This window comes from Megascapheus bottae, chromosome 4, assembly GCF_031878675.1.
Source record: "Megascapheus bottae isolate mThoBot1 chromosome 4, mThoBot2.hap1, whole genome shotgun sequence".
In the NCBI taxonomy this organism is placed as follows: Eukaryota; Metazoa; Chordata; class Mammalia; order Rodentia; family Geomyidae; genus Megascapheus; species Megascapheus bottae.
Window position 1 is genome coordinate 58,540,882 of NC_143512.1, and position 21,010 is coordinate 58,561,891.

At 36.5% G+C, this 21,010-nt stretch overlaps 1 protein-coding gene across 1 annotated transcript in view; it reads right to left on the reverse strand.

Annotated features, from left to right (window-relative positions):
- Positions 1-21,010, reverse strand: part of Parp8 (poly(ADP-ribose) polymerase family member 8) — a 176,011-nt gene that overhangs the window by 26,064 nt on the left and 128,937 nt on the right. The window contains exons 12-18 of the mRNA XM_090331960.1: positions 20,501-20,626; positions 19,460-20,024; positions 17,506-17,556; positions 17,303-17,398; positions 6,527-6,619; positions 2,834-2,959; positions 1,795-1,860 (exon numbers count right to left, since the gene is read on the reverse strand). Coding sequence (XP_090188086.1) covers positions 1,795-1,860; positions 2,834-2,959; positions 6,527-6,619; positions 17,303-17,398; positions 17,506-17,556; positions 19,460-20,024; positions 20,501-20,626 — 1,123 coding nt within the window. The remainder of the gene's footprint in view (positions 1-1,794; positions 1,861-2,833; positions 2,960-6,526; positions 6,620-17,302; positions 17,399-17,505; positions 17,557-19,459; positions 20,025-20,500; positions 20,627-21,010) is intronic.

A 21,010-nucleotide genomic window follows, 5' to 3' on the forward strand; every position in this document is an offset into this window, starting at 1 on the left:
AGTGGTAGAGTGCTTGCCTAGCATGCACGAAGACCTGGGTTCGATTCCTTGGTACCACATACTTAGAAAAAGCCAGAAGTAGTGCTGAAGCTCAAGTGGTAGAGTTCTAGCCTTGAGAAAAATCCAAGGACAGTGCTCAGGCTCTGAGCTTAAGCCCAGGACTGGCAAAAAAAAAAAAAAAAAAAAAAAAGCGGGATGCAATTTTACCTAAGAACCTTCCTTTAAAATGATGAACAATGGAATTTATCCAAATGACTACACATTTTGCAGAATACAAAGCTACTTCTCTATGACAAGTTAGAGTTACCAATAGGTTATTAAAATAAAAATAGATGTGATATTTATACTGGAGAGGATTTGATGCAATAAAACCTGACAGCAGCACACTCTGAAAAAGGCTGCAGCATTTCTTTTCTACCTTGACAGTGAAACTACTCAGAAGCCAAGGTCACAGGGCACATCACTATTGAGTCAGTTAAGACAACTTTGGCCTCTAACTTCCTAGGATGAGCTCCTTCAGCCACATTGCCTCCTATTAAAATAGCTTACACATGACCCAGAAGAAAGGAAGCAAGCAATTTTTGGCAGAGAGCTGATTCTAGACTCAGAGCTGGTAGCTATTTTTAAGTTCAAGAACGATCTGGGTCTAGGGTATAACAGAAATACCCTATACTAAAGTCTTTGGCATGACCAAACATGTCTAATTTTGTAAAAAAAAAAAAAAAAGACACTGAAATATATTTTTCCCAATGAAAATTGCTTTTATTGTGTAGTAACTTTATGCAAATAATAAATGCTAGTTTGAGAAAGAATCTGAGTACATAGAAGTGTGACTATATGAAAGTAACTGGAAGGGATCATAGTATATAAGACTTCTTATGTATCATTGTCTGGCAGATATTAGCAGTTAATATAGTATGTAAGTGAATAATAAATAAATGAAACAAAGTCAAGAATGTAAACGTACTTTAGAGCAGTGTCTTCAAATAGACATATAGATAATACTAAAGAAAGAGTAGTGCTTTTCATTAAGTGAGTGTATGGATAGGAAAATCCTCCTATTCCTTTCCCAGAGCATGTAATAAGGTAGGTGCTGTCTGTCTATGCCCACAGGCCCCCAGGGCAGTTCAAGCCTTGCTACCACTCACACAAGCTGTAATCACAATCCACACTGTCAACTTTAGTTTATTAGTTTCATTTCACAGTGATGTTTTGAAAATTCTCTTAAACTGTTTCTTAGTGGAAAGGTTTCAATAATTCACTACTATGTGCCATTCCAAGTACTGGGATTACAGCCCAAGGATATGCTTGTTTGATCTTGCTCATCACCTTTTCCACCTGAGCCTCCTGAATGAGAGTTCATCTTCCAAAGTGATTTTAAATTGTGTTATATCCAAACTATTTTTGCAAAACCTTTACCTGAAAGAATATTTGTATTTGTTTTAACCTTAAAATGATGTTTGAAATTGCTACCATCAAATAAAATTCACATAAGATGGTAGTAGCGTAAATCCTTGCTTTAAAATATCGTAACGTCCCTACATGTACCTTAGGCTCTTGCCTCAGCTACAGAGTAGAATAGCAAGACAATCACGCACTTGAACTCCAAAACCATAATGCTTCCGTGTTAATACACTGGCATAATTTCATTAAAATATCCTAGTACAGCACATTTTTTATGATTTCAATAGAATAATAAAAAACAGAATAATAAAAAATCCACATTTCACAAAAATGCTCTCCTTCTTAAAACACAATCTTACTCAAGCACACTGAGTTATGCAACATACTTACTTGTGTCATTTCTCTGATGGAAGTTATGCTATCTAATGCTTTCATTACTCGATCATAATTCTTTTTCTGAATAATGAGAAAAATAATAGTATTCACTTACAAGCCTCTGAAAGTTACCTAGCATTTGAGAGATATATTATTTCTGTATGTAAATTTTCCATCAGGGTCAGTTTGAAAGCAATAATTGCTTTATGTACATAAAAGACTGCATAAGATGGCTCAAGGATGCAGGATTTATAACCAGAGTCAGGGGAGGACAAAGCAAACAGTGTTATTCCCTATCTAAGGACACAAAATCATGCTTCGATGGTATGGGACAAGTCTAGAAATACAAATAAGATCTGAGGCCTTTATTTCAGGCATTTACCACTAAAACAATAACCAATAAAGTTAATAGAGAATCCTTCTGGACAAAAGACCATTTCAAATTTCTGTATTGCTTTTCTTATTGTTTATCAGAATATTGTTATCAAATGCTTATGACAGTGTGTAAAAGTATACACATTTTATTTTTTTACGTAATGAAAACATGGGCTCTGATCCCATCATGAACAAAGGAAAGGGAAGGTCTTCCAAGGAGACAGTCTAGAGACTTTATAAAATGATTCAAGACAAATGATATAATATAGGCAAAGGCAATTTTATCTCACATGCTTTTTGAAATTATTGTTATTTCAGAAGGATTATGACTAATCCTCCCAAGTATTTATAAAATGGCTACAGAAACATAATGGTTATGTAAGAAATGCCAGTCCATTAAAAACACAAATTCAGCTTTCACTAGCTTTTGGGTAGTTATGGAAAGAAGAGGAGAGGAGGGAGGATGAAGTGAAAATGGCGAAAGAAAAAGAAAAAGTACCTCTCTCTCCTTGTGACCCTTAACTATTCAAATGGGGCTGCAATCAGACTGTCAAAAATTATTTTAAAAATCTTAAAATAAGCATGGATGTGCTTTGGTAAGCTCACCTTCCAGTGAAAGTAAAATCTCAAATACTGTAATTGGGAACTCCATGTGGGACATGGCAGGATAACTACTTACTCTGGGGTTGAAGGCCAACATCTGAGGATCACTGGGGTCTACCACAGAAGGATATGGCTCAAAAATGACAACTTTTCTAGGAGATTCCAACGCAGATCTACACATAGATACTAGAAGATCCACCACCTTGAAAGACACATACAAAGTAGTTACAACCAAATGTTTCCCACTGACTCACCCTCTCCTGCCCAACTATGTTTATAAGAACGTGCCAGCACTGACTCAGATCTATAGTTCATATGTTTAAAAATAAGTTGACCAATACTATTAACTGTAATACATATGTGCTACCTCCAAACACAATTTATTGTGTCTTAGTCACGAGCACTACTATGAACTAACAGTTTCTCTGGTAACACTAGGAATTAGACAGGTCAGTGTTCAGGTAGCTTGGATAGTAAAACATCCTCCATCCTTCAGACATGGAAGACTTTAGAGCTCTTGCAAATGAGAAAAAAAGAAATCAGTCAAGTCTTCAGCTGATTAAATATCCAGATATGTGACAAAGTAACTAACTGTAAAAACAGCCTATATATATATATATATATATATATTGTTACCTAAATAAAGAAGTGGATTTATAACTTTAGAGCAATAATAGTCAAACACTGCAATTCTGATTGTATATGGTTGTTGTTATTTATAAATGACTAAAATATAGCAAGAAAGAGGGTGCTGATTCTGCTGAATTAGTAGTTAGGGGTCCAGAATGACAGCTGTTTAGATCTCAAGACACTGTTGTCTCCATCTCTTATTCCTGGCAGCTGCTGTGCTCAACTGATACACTGAGACTATGGATGCAGTTTCTTTCTTTTTAAAGAAATGGTTCCCTTATGAAACACTACTGGCATTTGGGTTTCACTACTTCAAAGTAAAGCAGAAAAAAAATGCCATCTTTGGAGAGAATAAACTGAATTTTCTGATCTTGAAATACTGATGTTTAGAGTTAAAACATCAAATGGGTCTGATTAAGCAATAGAACCCTATAAAAACCATTAGGTAATTAAGATACATTTCTCTTTAAAAATCATTTCCAGGAATTTAACCATTTGTTGAGAGAAAAAGCTACCCATTATTCTACTTAGGTATCCTAATGTGAGGGTGGCTCAATTTTCCTTCTTAATAATTTACTATTTCTAGGCTGTAACTGCTATATCTATGCTATATCTTCTGCTATGTATAGCAGAAGTCACAAATTTTAAGTGTACTACTTGAATTTCAAATGTAGGTGCATATACATATACACCCATATACCTATGTAAAATTATTTTTACATAGCTATGAATATCAGACTATACTAAAATGTCTTTTAGTATTTTATCAAAATTATCTCAAACAAGTAAAAATAGCTTCCATACTGAAAGAAAAGGAAATAAAAATGTTCCCTGTGGTTAAATACATTTAAGACCCTTGTAAATACAGGTCATTTTCTTAGCTTTCTGGATTCTCAGAGGTCTTAATATGCAAACTTGTAATTTTATATAGGGGCAATATAAAATTGCGCTTTTGAGATTTTGCTTTATTATTATTGAGTCTCACTTAAACCTATTTAAATTACTGTTCTTTTATCAAGTTAATAAAATTCACTTTAACTTTGAGATCATTTCTTTCACACCCCTGAAGGCTACTGTTCTACTGATGACAGTGTGACTTTATTCATAATTCATAATATCAAAAAGGTCATCCATAGTTTTCCATCAAGTGTCTAAATAGTAGATCAGTGACATGACTAGGTTAAGGACATACTTCAGAGACCTGTCTACATTAATTAGTGACTGTGCCATAACTCTGCACCAGGCCTAATAGTAGACATATGTCCTTGCAGAAATAAAAATAAAGTATTTCCTCACGAATTTCATTGCTACTGAAAAATTTCCTTTCCCTTCCTTCCTTCCTTCCTCACTTCCTCCCTCCTTTCCTCTTCCTCCTCTCCTCCTCCTCCTCCTCCTCCTTTTTTTGGTGGGGCAGGTCATGGGGATTGAACTCAGCCTGGGTGCTGTCCCTGAGCTCTTCAGCTCAAGGCTACCACCATACCCTTGAGCCAAGCCCCACTTCATTTTCTAGAGGTAAATTGGAGATAAGAGTCTCCGGTCCTTTTGTGCCAGGACTAGCTTTGAACTTTGATCCTCATATCTCAGCCACCTTAGTAGCTAGGATTACAGGCATGAGCCACTGTGCCCGGCTGAACATTTTCTTTCTTTTACTACCTCTTATTCCTTCTTCATGAACTTATTATACTCAATTTCTCTGTTAATCTGATATGGCCTTCAGAATGTTCTTCTTTTTCAGGTGTTTTGACTTCATATATAATTTTGTTTGTTTAAAATGATACGCTTTATATACTTCTTTCACAATGGTTACTATTTATTTTTCAACTGAGAAATAGAATGCATGTAAAATACGCCATTTGCCTTTGTGTTTTCCAAAATTGTCCAGTTGCAGAAACTGGCCCACTGCTCAGGTGAGACTTGTTACTTTTGCTCTGTTCTACTGTGTATCTTTTTTTTAAAGCGATTCCTTAAGTTACTTGGGATCTATTTTTTATATACAGTGTGAAGTAAAAAGCTGAAATACCATTTCCTTCATGTTACAAGTCCTTTGCTCCTTTCACACTTACTAAACAATTGTGTATTGATTATGATACTCAACATGTTTTTAATGATCAAGTTTTAAGGATGACCCACTATTTTCTTCCATTTTATTCTTTGTCAATACTACGTTGTATTAAAATAATATAGCATTGTATAATAAGTTTTTGTATGAAGTCCTTAACCCTCTTCCCTCCCCCACATGTCCTTTCTCTTCATTAAACTTTACTAAGTCAAGTTTCTGTCATTTTTTTCTCATAAAGGAGTAATTTAGTCATGTTTCCTACATGATTAAAATGAAAGACAACTGCAATACTAATGGAAACAAACTAGTAAATTGAACTAGTAAAACTGCAGCATCTTTGTCATTTATTTTATCCTTTCCAGAACATGGCATGTGTTTCATTGTTTTCAGTTGTTTTGTTTTTGTGTTTGTTTTTATTGAAGACAAGGTCTCAGTATGTTACCTCGGCTGGCCTCTGACCTGAAAACTGCCTGCTTCAGTCTCTTGAGGGCCAGGAGCAAACATCCTTTGCAATTTTTTTGTGTTTTTGTTTTTGTTGTTGTTGTTTGGACGGTAATGGCACTTGAACTCTGGGCCTGTATGCTGTTCCTGAGCTCTTCAGCATAAAGCTGTACTCTACCATTTAAGCCACAGTACCTCTTCCAGCTTTTTCTGTGTATGTGGTACCAAAGAATCGAACCCAGGACTCCATGCATGCTAGGCAAGCACTCTACCACTAGGCCAAACTCCTGGCCCCAAACTTAAAATGTTCTTTTGATTATAGATTTTTTTTACCATTCCATGTTCACCTGTTCTAGAAATAATTTGACAAAGTTTCTGTAGCTCAACATCACCATGTAAGAAATAATTCCAATTATTTTTAAAACAACAGAAAGTCTATATTTTAATTTCTCCCCTTTGAAGCTACGAAATAGGGTAACTCACATTAGAGAAAAAAAGGTATTTCTTAACATTCCAATGCCAATTTATCTTTAAGAAGAAGCCATCAAAAAAAAAATCTACCCAAAGAACAGTAAAGCAAGTCTAGTAAACTTGTAACAAATCTTTCAAAGGAAAACTAGAAATAATTGTTACCAGTACCTGAGCTCCAGTTGCTATCTCATCAGCAGCCTCATTCATTACTCCCAGGGTTTGAAAAGCAAATACACACAGCTCTCGTTCACACACTGTAGGCTACAAAACAGTAGGAATCAATGACAGCATTTTTCCATCTCTGAATTCCTAAATTAAACTGATGGCTTTCTATACAGTAAATGGGATATACAAAGTTCTCTAATGTTAAAAATAAATGTATGGGGCCGTGAGTTTGGCCTAGTAGTAGACTGCTTGCCTAGCATGCACAAAGACCCAGGTTTGATTCCTCAGTACCACATACATAGAAAAAAGCTGGAAGTGGTGCTGAGGCTCAAGTGGTAGAGCTCTAGCCTTGAGAAAGTCCAAGGACAGTGCTCAGGTTCTGAGCTCAAGCCCAGGACTGGCAAAAAAAAAAAAAAAAGTAAACTCTTACATTCAGGTAACAATTTAGTAATGGCTAATTGTTCTCAAATATATTCACAAATTTGATGGGAAATGCATCCATTCTGAATGATCTAGCAATAGAAGCGAAATGAACACCAGGATATGGAAACAGAGGTTTACCTTTGTGATAGTTGTTCTTAATGTGCTATGTGAAGTTATTTCTATTCTCTTTTCCCCTCTATGGTTAATCTCATGTGCTTACTGTATCTAACTTTGTTACCTGATATAGTGTTTATAGCTTTATTTGTTTATTTGAAATAGGGAAGGGAAGGAGAAAAACAAAATGATGGAGGGGAAGTGGAAGTGGGAGAAAAAAATGAGAAGGGGTTCTACATAGCCAACAGACAAGATAAAATAATGGCATTTGCAGGGAAGTGGATGAATCTAGAGAGAACCGTGTTGAGTGAGACAAGTCAAGACCAAAGAAACAAAAGGTGCATGGTATCCTTAATATGTGGCTATTAGATCCAAACAGTGCAAGAGCAAGGACTCAATATTTGCATATCCAATGTTATGGACATGGTATTGGAAATATAAACACAATTACATAGATATAAAAACCTATGACTCTATAGACATAATGTTTTATTTCATAAATTAATATGTATCTATGATATACAAACCTTCGCCTAATTTTGATTATGTTCTAAAAACTAAGTGCCGGTGATTATAATAGAGATTCCCTTCTTGAACACTTGTTTGTTAAACATGTCATTTGAAATATGATGTAAAAATCAATGTTAATAAATTCTTTAATTAAAAAAAATGAGAAGGGGAATCAATGTTTAAGAAGTGATGTACCAGGGCCAGGAGTTTGGCCTAGTGGTTGAGTGCTTGCCTCGCATGCACGAAGGCACAGGCTCGATTCCTGGGTACCACATACATAGAAAAAAGCCAGAAGTGGTGCTGAGGCTCAAGTGGTAGAGTTCTAGCCTTGAGAAAGTCCAAGGACAGTGCTCAGGCTCTGAGCTCAAGGCCAGGACTGGCAAAAAAAAAAAAAAAAAAGTGATGTACCTACTACCTGATGAATGTAAGGGTAAATCCCCCAACAATAAAATACAATTAAAACAAAAGAAAAAAAAGGAAATAACATTAAAGAGGAAATTTTACCTTTCTTATTTAATATACACTTGCACACTAAAGGTATTTTTCTCCCAGTATGGGGAACTAAACTCAGGTTCTTGCACATACTAGGCACATTGTGTTCCTCAACCAAGCTATATATCTCCAATGCTTACGTGGATTTTTCTTGTCTTTTCTATTTATAGTAAATGCTTAAACTGGTGACAGACTAAAACAATGAGGTTACACAAAGACGTTTTGTAATGAAGAATTAATTCTACTTGTTCTTAGGAAATCTGGAAGCGATAACTCTGCTTACCTATTACCAAGCTTTTGAAAGATTGGGCTTTGTTGCATAGACTTTTACCTTCCATAACCTCCTGGAGTCAACAGCACTGAAATATACACTATGCAATTACTTTGGAAGAGCTCTCATCTTTCAAACCTAATATAGTGCCATCCCTTTGATTTATCTTATCTCCTCAGTTACATTGCATTAGGTAGCAGATGAAGCCTAACGCGAGGCAATCCACGGTGCCTCTGCATCGCAGACAGAAGGCATTTGCTAGTGCCACTGCCCCTATGGCGGCTGAACTGAGAGGAAGACTGGGTCTACTGCTTGGGCAGAGAGAAAGTATGGGCCCTTTTCCTGAACATCCTTTATGCTCAACACAGGTCCATGCATGTGGCTTTACAAACAGAAAACCTGACAAATCACAAGAACTTCTTGCCTTGAGGGCAGATGAAGGAAAAAGGAATTGATACGTTTCCTATACTGGCTCTAATAGTGGTATGAATATGCTTCAAAAGTGCTAGAACTGGGGAGGAAAGCGACTGGACAAAGCTCTCCATCCAAACACAAGCTATATGCACCACAACATGTATTTAGATGTGAACAAAGCAGGCTGTTCTGTTTCCATTGCCTTCCTTTGACTCAAGATGGTTAACTTAGTCTTCAATCTTCTATTTTTTTTCTGGTGTGTCCATCAGGTAGGATGAATTAGAACCTCAGTTTCTTCAGTGGTCATTAAGTGCTTTGTGTTTTTCACTTTAGGCACACCATGTCACAATGATGTGAGGTAACATTAGTAACCATTCCCTCATACCTACTGCAGTGGCAGAGGCTGAAGACAATGAAGCTATATAAACAAGAATGCAGACTGAGAAAAGCCTTGGAAACCAGAAAGGAATTTAGGAACTTATTCGTTACAGATACCAAAAGTTCACAGATGAAGTAATGAACGCATTTAGTTTTGTAAAATACCCAACCACTTAATTCATAACTACAATATAAGAATACTATATATAACAAAAGGGTATTGTGATCTTTTTCATATAGTCATATAATATACTTCTTACCCATCTCCTTTTCAGGTAAGTTTTACATTTCATTATTTTTCTTTTGTACATGCTTATTTGTATTTTGAACCTATTACCATCGTCACCCTCTCCTTTCCTATCTTCCTTTCCTTCTCTTTCTTCCTCCTCATTCCCATTGCTTGTCCTCAGTAATCCCTATCTCATAGTCACGCTATGCTTGTTTGTCAGATCTATACACCACATGGTGTTTAGCATGTTCTTCCAGGTCCCCCTCCCCAGTCTGGTTGCCAATGTTTTTTATAAGCCTTTCTGAATGTATTACATCGCCACTCAGACTTCCAAACCTAGAAATCAAACTTGTCTAGTGATACAGCATTTTAAAAATAGACTGCATTTTCATAACGCAACTATGATGAGATTATTTTATGAACACGTCTTTTGTTTTTTGTTGAAAGTAACATTTTCCTTACTCAAATGTATGAAGATGTTTCTACAAACATCTTGTTACTGAAATAGACAGAAAAAGATATCAAGCATGCTCTTTCAAGTACTCTGTTTCCTATAAATAAGAACCAAAACATTTAACTATCATCCTTAAAAAATAGAAGCATGCATTACATTCCTGTAAAACTAGTTTATCTTTGTTTTTAGCACAGCAATGAGTATATACACACACAGACAGTACACTAACACTCTACTAAGTAAATAAGTGCATTCAAATAAAAATTAGATGTATTTTACCCATTCTTATAAGTCATCAAAATGCTAAGACAAATACGTGTATAATTCTAATTGTACAGCAGCAAACTTCTCTCCTCCTTGCTTATGTATTTTAGTCCAGACTTCAAAATGTCAATACAAGATGGTACTTGGAAAGAAAATTCTCAAATTACAGTAGACGATTGAGATTGGATCTCTGTTCATGTATAGCATCCTATTCAAGTTTAAGAATCTGAATGACTCTTTAGTGAAACTTAAGTAGTTATGGTGTGAACAGTCTTCTCTCAGTAGTGTTATTTACACAGAAAACACAATAATCAACTCATCAAATACACGTACACTCAGTAGTTCTTACCAGATTATAAAATATTTGCACCTAATTATAACCAACTTTTTATCATTTATTTTTATAGTTACAGGGACTCAGACCTTATACAGGCAACTTATCTATGACTGAGCTACATCTTTAAACCTATTAACAGCAATAAATATATGAGATTCAATTTGTGAACTATTTACACTTAGTATCCTATTATTGCATTACTCACTATCCTATTTTGCATTGTCTTAAAGCAATTAATTCCTATAATTTAAATTAGAGAATCATGGCAAATCCCTCGATTATAAACACACTCCAATTCATCTACTATACAATATTCACATATGCACCATTGGAAAGCATCAGAAGATCAGTGCATATCTCTAACACATGGCTTAGGAGCTTTCAGCTAAAATGAATGACTTTTAACTTGATTTCAATGCAAGCAACTTAAATATGAGCAATATAAATTTTCAACAAATGTTCTAAGCTTCAAAGAATATTTTAGAACTTAACTTTATTTTAGAAAATTTGTGTTTTCATTGAATTTAAATTATCTCCAACTGGAAATGGAAATGCATTGAATCTAGAGAATTTAGCAATGCATTTATGTAGAGATAAGTAAGTATGGTGTCAGGGATGGTTTTCAAACAATTTTGCTATGATCTTTTCATTCAAATATAATATTTTATAAAAGCTCAACACAGAAAATATGGAACTAGAAACTTGTTCCAGTTAGAATCTTGTGCAGCTGCTTGCTCATCTGAAAAGGTAGGAATGAAATAGCATTTAGGTACAAAGATCAGTGAAATTAAGTTATGGAAGCTGCTTAAATACTAACACTGTAAGGAAACCTAGACAAATATCTATAGTAGCTTTACTTCCATGCATACACAGAGATTAAATATTTAACCAAAGCACTAAAGGATTTAGTAAAATGTTATTGTTTGAATTATTTTATGCAATGTATTATTTCTATCCCCAGGTTATCAACTTTTTGTTTCTACAACCTTCCTTATTAAATCACTCAAAAAGTCTTCACTTAAAATATGAAAATAATTACATTATCTGCAGACCACAACAAGCAACAAATCTTTTTAGTTCTATTCCCAGTTTTCCTGTTGTTTGAGAAGTCCTGCGGCTTCAATTTGAGGTCTGGTCACTGTCCCTGAGTAATTCTGCTCAAGGCTAGTGCTCTACCATTTTGAGCCATTTTGTGCCACTTCTGGTTTTCTGTGGTTAATTGGAGACAAGAGTCTCATTGACTTTCCTGTCTGGTATGTCTTTGAACTGTGATCCTCAGCTCTCGACCTGGAGTATTAATACACTTCACACTAACATTAAACCATGTGATAACCAGCTACAACATATTTATTTTAGAAAATGTCTTTTTCTTTCCTCTCTTGCCCACAAAAGCACATCTTTCTATAAAAGGAGAAAGATTGCCAATGATATAGAAATAATGTCAAACAAAACTTAAACGGTCCAAAGAATATTACTAACCAACAGGATATTACTAATAGGATTAGATTGCCAGTGAAATTAAGCCACTAAGAGTGAACTCCCAATGTGTCAGTGAATTTTCATGATTTTTAACAATGGTAGCATAACATGGTAGAGTAATACTGAATAAATTATTATTTTTTTATCTGCAATTTGAGGATAACCATAAAACCAACCTCAAAGAGCTAATATGTGATTGTGTTAATCCATCAAACACACCATCACACAAGAAAGCACTTGCTATTGATAACATTATTGTAATTTCTGCAGTGGAAATGGCTTAGCCATGGATTAAGCTCATAACTAAAAAAGATGATCACTCGATAAAAGGAAATTGTAGTCCTAAGTAGGTAATTTAAAGAACCCAAAGATTCTACCCACTCTCTCCACCTCCAATTACTTAATAAATCCATGCTCCTTTGTCTGGTTTTAAAATTATGTTGTACCTCTAAAGAAAAGTTGACTGGAAAATAACAAAAGGTTGGCCAAAAGAATAAATGTTTCACATATTTCACTTCAAGTAAGTCGGAAACTTGACATGATTTGTCAATAGATGTCAAAGTGGCTATTACACGCTTTTAAGAATATAACCTTGACAAGTAAAAAAATTGATAAAAATTGCTTTCTAGACTTTGTGACTTATCTTCTCAATTATTTATACTGAAGAGCAAGAAAATTTTCCTTAAAAAAACTGTAACAAACCCTAACATGCATTTTTCTACTTATCATGACTTCAATAAGTGTTTACGATAGTGAATTTGAAGTTCTGGTTCCCTGCGCTATCGGGGTAGTGCTGAGAGAAAACTTAAACCTTTGTGAGATTCTTCCTCTTCCTCCCCTCCTCTCCCTCCTGCTATAGTGGACCTTGAAAGCACAGCCTCATGCTTGCTAAGCAGGCACTTTGCCACCTGAGCAACAACTTCAGATCCATCTTGTCTTGGTTATTTTGAGAAAGGGTCTCGCTTTATGCTTCAATTGGCCTCAACTACAATCCTCTTGCGTGGGCTTCCCTCTATTGCTGAGAGTGACAGGGGCACAGCACTATGCCCAGCCACTGTGATTTTTCTCTCTGCACTCAGACTTCTCTTTGAAATGGAGACTGGAGAACTTTTAAGTTCAGTCTGGTTTTGAACTTCAGTATACAACATTATTTCCCAAACAGCTAGACTTATGGGCTTGAGCTACTACCCTCAGCTTCTGTGAATGACGATCTCCTCATCTGAGCCAAAAATCTCTAAACCATTAAAGAGTTTTGTGGAAATCCAATGAGAAAGCACCTGTACAAAGTGTCTCACTCTTTTCTTTTCCTCCATTAACCATGTATATTAACTCAACAATTATGTTCACAATTACCTCCATTTTATTATTTTTCAATTCAAAAGCTGGACTCTGTGATGCAGACATGTTAGCAAGTACTGCTTTTTTATTTAACTTTGAAAGGACTACAGATGTCAGTGAAAAATGCCTGATTAAGGAATGCAAGCTTCTGTTTTAGACCTTAATCTACAAGTCAAACAGGACCAAATGAACTTTTCACAACTTTCTGGAAATTATCTAAAAGCCTACTGTAGTACATCAAGACAAATGGTTGCATCCTGGTAAGAGATGCAAAATTTTTGATGTTTAAATTTATATTAGACCCCCGGTCTCCCACTGCTGAAGTAGTGGTTGTCTTGAAAAAAAAAAATAGCCTACTTTCCTGATATGAGAGAAAGCATAACGTTGCTTATTCATAAAGACCTGTTATTTCTCCATGTGACTTATAGCTCTCTGAGTCAGGGTCAAAACAATAGTCATTATTTCTGATTAACTTGGAACTCACCCAGTATTAAATCTATAAACCCAGGGTTAAGAGTCAGAAAAACCAAAGCCCATGTTTTAGTCTCTGCTGTCTACAGCAGTAGGTGATAATGAGACACACATCAGACTGACCAAAAACTTTGGAAGGAAATGGTAAAAAATGAGAAGTGTGAAAATCTGACTTAAGTTTTGTGACTATAAAAAGCCAAAGGGTTAGGCTGGGCACGGTGGCTCACGCCTCTAATCCTAGCTACTCAGGAGGCTGAGATCTGAAGATCAAGGTTCAAAGCCAGCCCCGGCACAAAAGGTTCTGACACGGGAAGTAGAGCTTGGCTCAAGGGTAGGGAGGGAGCCTTGAGCTGAAAAGCTCAGGGACAGCACCCAGGCCCAGAGGTAGGGTGGTAGCCCTGAGCTGAAAAACTCAAGGACAGCGCCCAGGCCGAGTTCAAGACTCATGACGCACAAACAAACAAAGCCAAGGATTTGTTTGTGACTGTGTATATGTTCAATAAAAATTTGAACAAGTTGTGGTGCACACTGTAATCCCAGGGTTTAGGAGGCAGAGGTAGGAGAGTGAATCCTGTCAGGAAAACAGAGAGGGAAGAAAAGGAGGGAAAGGAAGGAGGAAAAAAAGAAACAAGGAAAAATATTTATGATGGCTTTAAATCTATCTCATCTCCGAGTTTCTGTGCAAGTGGCAAGTAGAAGCTAAGGTAGAAATGTAAACACTGAAGTAAGCCAGACTCAAAAGAACATAGGCTCAATGGTTTCCCTCATTTGTCATAACCAGTAGAAACCTTGGGCTCTCCTAGCAGAGATTTACAATAGAATAAAACCTAGATACATAAAGTCATATACTATGATGTCAAATGAAAGGATCTCCAGGCTATAGAAACAAAAGTCATATGATGAGTGATTGTTATCCTTAATGTACTATGTTATCTCTCATCTCTTTTGCTGTCCCTTGGTTATCTCATATTGTTACAGTAGTTCACCTTGTTATCTGATATATTGTATATATGATTATTTGGTTACTTGAAATTGGATAGGGAAGGGGGGAAAACAAGATGAGGGGCGTGGGTAGGAAGAGGGAAATGAAGACCAAGACATGAGAAAGGGTATCAATGTTTTTGAAGTGATGCACTCTCTATCTGTAACCCTTCTATTAATTACAATAAAATAATGTATGAAAAAAAGAAACGTAAACACTGCATGGTTGGATATTAAAGGCATATCTCATCTCACATATACTCTTGGTGGTAAGCAACATGGTATCTGTGCTATAAATACTGGCTGGCCACTAAAGGAACAAAACTTAAATGGGTCAATGAGGATAGCGAATAAAGACTGCACAAAAGTGATGAGAAAATTCACACAGCAAACTACAACATTCAAGAAAGTAAATTCCAAAGAGGACAGAGATCTGAGTCCTAGTTACTGTAATATAATAATAGAAATTCCCAGTTTTCAATAAAAAGTTACCACATAAGGGAATAAATAAAATGTGACCTATGGAAAAAAGACAATTGAAGAAAGGGTCTTAGACAAAGCACTGGCTGTGTGGTTTGTAAACAACTAGCCTTCGTTTTCTACCATTTGGAAATAGAGAAGTTCAAAATAGAGTACTAGTAGGCTGAGGCTGCAGTGAGAGCCGCTTTCCTGGTCCACAGAAGAGTCCAGTAGTCGTCAGGACCATATATGGTCCTGCTGTGGCCTCATGTGGCAAAAGAGGAGGGAAGGAGCTCGTTTAGATCACTTACACAAAAAGCACCCAGCGAATTCTCCACATACTTATCTAAAACTTGCAATAGATAAATGGAGAGGGGCACAAATGTTCATTACATGGTTGATGACACTGCCTCAACTGACACACAGATCCTAGACAACCATGTTTATTTGCAGAAACAGACACAACGACATAGATTTCCCCAGCAAAATAAGGGGCCACAGGTACAGTTAATATAACCTTGTGAAAAGTCAGGAAAGGAAATACAAGCTTCCTGATTTCTATCTTACCATACACTACAGGAACTCAGAATAGACCTGACATGAAAACACACATAGAGATCAGTGGAAGCAGAAGTGACAATTGAGAATAAAGTTTTTACAGTAAAATAATTTTCAACAAGGTTGTCCTAGCTATTCAATAAGAGAAGAACAGTCTTTTTTAACAAGTAGTAGTGGGATAACTCAGCCATACAGAAGCATAACTTAGGTTATGGAACCTCATATAACTTATCTATAAAAATTAACTTAAGAGGAATTTAGTGGTCTGGCACCAGTAGCTCATACCTGTAATCCTAGCTATGCAGGAGGCTGAGATATAATGACTATGCTTTGAAGATGGCCTGTGTAGGGATGTCTGTGAGCCTCTTATTTCCAAATAACCACCAAAAAGCCAGAAGTGGAGCTGTGTCTCCAGTGGTAGAGTACTAGCCTTGAGCAAAAAAAGCTCAGGGATAGTGCACAAGCCCTGAGTTCAAGGCCCAGGATTGGCACAAAAATAAAAAGAAAGGAAAAAAGAAAAGGAAAAAAAAATCACAGTGGAATACTGCCTCAAAAACCCAGACTATGATATTTTTAGAAAAGAGGGAAGAATAACAAGTAGTGCAGATATGGAGCAAGTAGATGTCACATGTCACTGGTGGGATGTAAAATGGTATGGGCGTTATGGAAAGCAGTATGACTGTTCCTCAGATGGGTATATATGTACCAGCAAATCTGCCCACTGGAGATGGAAAATTGAAGTAGCATGTTTACAAACTGGACTACTCAGCCACAAAAAGAAATGAAGTAATGGGCTGGAGATGTTGCTCAGTGGTAGAGTGCTTGCCTAACAAACGTGAAGACCTGGGTTCAATTCCTCAGCCCAAAGTGGTTCTGTGGCTCAAGAGGATAAAGTGATAACCTTGAGCAAAAGAAGCTCAGAAACAGTGTCCAGATCCCTGACTTCAAGTCTTGTAGTGACCAAAAAAAAAGGAATGAAGTACTGACAAATGCTAGAGTAAAATAAGACATTACACTGAATGAAAGAAGACAGAACTTAAGGCGATATGGTACAAACTAAGTATATGATTCCATTCATCTCAAATGTCAAAAGAGAAATTAGATTAGTAATTGATAGTGAATGAGGGAAAGATATGGAACCTATATTCCCTTCCTTATATGTCTGAATTTTTTCCCCCCCCAGAGCTGAGGATTGAACTCAGGAACTTGCACTTGCCAGACAAGGTCTCTTCCACTCAACTAAATCCCCAACCCCATATGTCTGAAATTTTATTTGAATAAACACAGTAGAAAATATTCTGGATGCTTAACCTTCTAAAAGGTATTGCTTAAAATTCCATTATTTGTGATGTTTAATATATCTACAGATATAAACGAAACACAGAATATAATTTATACATAAGACATTAAACAAACCTCTTTAACACATCAAATTACTTCTCTCTCACAGAGTCCTTCTGAAGTATCAACAGTTCCTTTCTCCAAATTATACTATTTAGTATGCTAATTTTCCTATTGAAGTAGTTACTTTTAATTACATTTACTTACTTGCTTATTTTACATTTGAACTTTTCATTTATATTTTGATTCTACCGAAAAGAACTTACCCTAAGCATGGGGCCATTTTGAAATACATGTGGCTCATCACAAACCACACAGTATTCATTCAATACAGGGATCCGCTGTTCAGCAAACTCTATGGTCTGAACAAAACAACACAAAGAAATAATTCATCCAAGTTCAAAGGTGGCTTGAAAGCCCAGTAAGAATTAAGTATTTCCACAGGGGATAGAGTGGGCATGGCCCCTACCTGCACCAGGAAGCCTCGGTCTCGTATTGGAATGCATTTTGCACCATTTGGCTATTAAAACAAACAAATAAAAAAAGCAAAGTGAAAAAAACAAAGTAATTTTTTTAATTTGAGGAAACATAGAAATTAAAGCCTGTAGATTCTAAGAGTATATAGAGTTTGATCTCTCTAAGATCACAGGAAATGCTCATTCATCGCACCACAGTCTCAGGATTTCTTTACCAATTCTATTAAATAGGAAACCACTACCCATATTGTTATTTCTAATCTAATGAACATCATCAACTTACATTTTAACATGATCCCCAAATTTATTTCCTCTAGCATTCATGAGAAAATGGGGCCAGTAGTTTAACCTACTGGTAGAGTGCTTGCCTATCATGCACGAAGACCAGGGCTCAATTCGTCAGTACCACATACACAGAAAATGTGGTGCTGTGGCTCAAATGGCAGAGCTCTTACCTTGAGAAAGCCCAAGGACAGTGCTCAGGCCCTGAGTTCAAGCCCCGGGACTGGCACAAACAACAAAACAAAACAAAAACCTACCGAAAGAATGGTCCTACTTCTTTCTCAAAGAATCCAATCTCACCTTATCCTCAGCTAAAATTTTCCTTCCCAGGAAATATTAGACAACTAGTGAAAAGGACAGAGCACATAGCTGTATGGTGAGTTTAGCCGTGGCTTGAAGGACAATAAAACCTTTTTTTTATTCTTTTTTTCAGAATATTTGCCATGAGCTTTCTACAATTATTGCATCATGGTGTACTTCAAATTGCTGGACCTTACGGAAGTAAGGTCCCTGTATCCTTAAAGCTTATCGTTGAGGGGCTGGGCGTTTGGTCTAGTGGTAGAGTGCTTGCCTAGCATGCACGAAGACCCAGGTTCAATTCCTCAGTACCACATACATAGAAAAAAGCCAGAAATGGTGCTGAGGCTCAAGTGGTAGAGCTTCTAGCCTTGAGAAAGTCCAAGGATAGTGCTAAGGCCCTGAGCTCAAGCCCAGGACTGGCAAAAAAAAAAAAAAAAAAAAGCTTATCATTGAATTGAAATGGGATTTTAGGAAGCTCATACAAAATTATTTGCATACTCAAATTTCCATGAAACAAGCAAAATTTTACAATATAACTTACAATATAATTTAAATCCTTTATCTGAGGATATCATTCTGTTATTTTTTTCTACAGTTATCTGAATTTTAGCAACATAAACTATGGCTAGGTGTATCCATACTAACAGAGCTAAAGAGACTTCCCCCCCAAACAATATGCATACATATTTAAAAAACAGCAAATATTTATCAACTATTGAAAATATGAAAATAATCTTTATAGAATATTGGGCATATTTTCCTTTGCCTATCGTTTTCTTCTTTCTGGCTATAGTACCAATCATGCTGAAAGTAAATTTTGTGTAAGACTGTCCATTTCTGAATAAATGCCAAACATTTATCACTACAGCCATCACCTGACCCCAAGTACAAAGAAAACAGCTTCGATGTAAACTAGATCCTAAGAACAGCTTAAGGCTCTGAGACACAAGTGGAAATGTAGCAACATTCATGGATAAAGTCCTTACACATAAATGAAGGGAGGTCATTCTTAATGCAGGCATAAGACATAGATCCTTTACTTGCAGAATAGATAAACTTAGTTTACAAAACATGAAAACTTTAGGCTTCCATGAAAAGAATGTCTTTGTGGATACAACTGGCTCAGCCTCATTTATTTCTACCTGAGGAATTTGGATTGGACCTCAAATCAATAATTCCATAAATTTTTGTATGTGTGAATCAAAACTAACATTTCAGTGTCATTTATGGATGTCTAACATACAAAAGAAGAAAAAAAGAATATCTGTAAATTTAAAATCACACACCAGGTCTTAGATGGTTAAAAAAAAATTCCACGGCCCCTCAGCTAACTCTTAAGAACTCAAAATGGAAATATTTACGCACAGCAGGCTGGGAAGATGAGGATGAAGATGGTGTTAAGATACCAATTAGCCCTGAGGTAAGAGAGAGCCTCCTGCCCTCTGCATTTGGTTCCTTGAAGAGCTCAGCTTTGGATGACTTGGGAGCACTCGAGTAAGACTTGCTGAGCAGCTTGTGATTTTTCAGCCCATACAACTCTTCCACTCTGAGATTACTGGAGTAAGACCTGCTTAACAGTTTGTGGGGCTTCAAATTGGCACTGTGCTCGCATCGAGGGTCTCCAGAGCAAGGTCGAGTCAATAATTTATGTGGCTTCAGGGTCAGACAGTCCTCTTGCTTAACAGCCGTGGGGCAAGAACGGTTCAAGAGTTTGTGCGATTTAATAGTTGTCATGGCCTGCTCAGCCCTTGGGTCGCTGGAAAGGGAGCGACCAAAAGTCCTGTGTGACTTCCCAGGGCACATGTCCTCCGCCTTGACAGTGCTGGAGCAAGTCCTTCGAAGCAGCTTATGTGTTTTGGAGATTCCATCTTGCTCAGATTTCAGTTTGGATTTGCTTTTGCCACAGCCTGGGGGAGGATAACTTGGCGACCTTGGAAAGGAAACAAGAATTCACAGAAGGCAAAGCATGAGAGGAAGAGACTGGGGTCCAGAGGCCATGCTCTAACCAGCTGTGTGTGCGGTGTTCAACTTCCTACTTAATTAAACTAATGCCTTTTACGTAAGACCAGAACCAACGTAGATGCCAAGGGAAAGAGGACCTAAATACTGAAAAGCAAGGGAGTCTAAGATCTTTTTCTCCTTCCTAAAATCACAGCCCTGTGCTCAACTTGTTATAAGGAACATGAAAATAAAGCATGTAATGTTAGTAAATAAGCCAATGCCAGAGGGATAAAACCACTGAACACTGAAGTGAGCATCTGTGCTTGTTGCTAGGTTACATGCTACTTAGTGCTCTCGTTGAAGTCATAAAGAAAAGAAACAGATGCAGGACTACCGAGTGCTTTAACCTGAATAGCAGTGTGTTTAGCATTTAGTATGACAGTGATGAGGTTGTTGGTTACCAACCTGCGCAAGGTGGAAAACAAATGCAGGGGAGACTTCACTTTCTTCTCTGACAGCTTCTTATTGTGCAGGCAGCTGGACTTTTCCTTGCTCTGTTTCCACTGCTGTGTAACAAATGTCTGCATAATTCTGTCAATCCAAAGGCAGTTTTGTTATCACAGTTCCAAGGTCATTTAAATGAATATTTCAATGTTTATAAGGTTGGGGATGTATGTGTGAATAATGGGACTGTTAATTTAGAAAAGTACAAGATTTTTTATATGTCATTTAGCAAATTACCAGGGCTTTATTGTGACTCTCATAGAGTCCAAAATGACTAAGTATTAAAATTAATTAGTATTAGTATTTATTCAACTGACAGAAAGGAGTTTATAGGTGAACAAAACAATTATCAGGGCAACTTCAGGATCAGTTATTTTTGCTTACATGACAAAAATATTCTGAATTATTTTAAGTAAAGACAATTTCCTTTCACTTGATGTTTCACCTCTGTATTTTTTTCTTTCCCATATA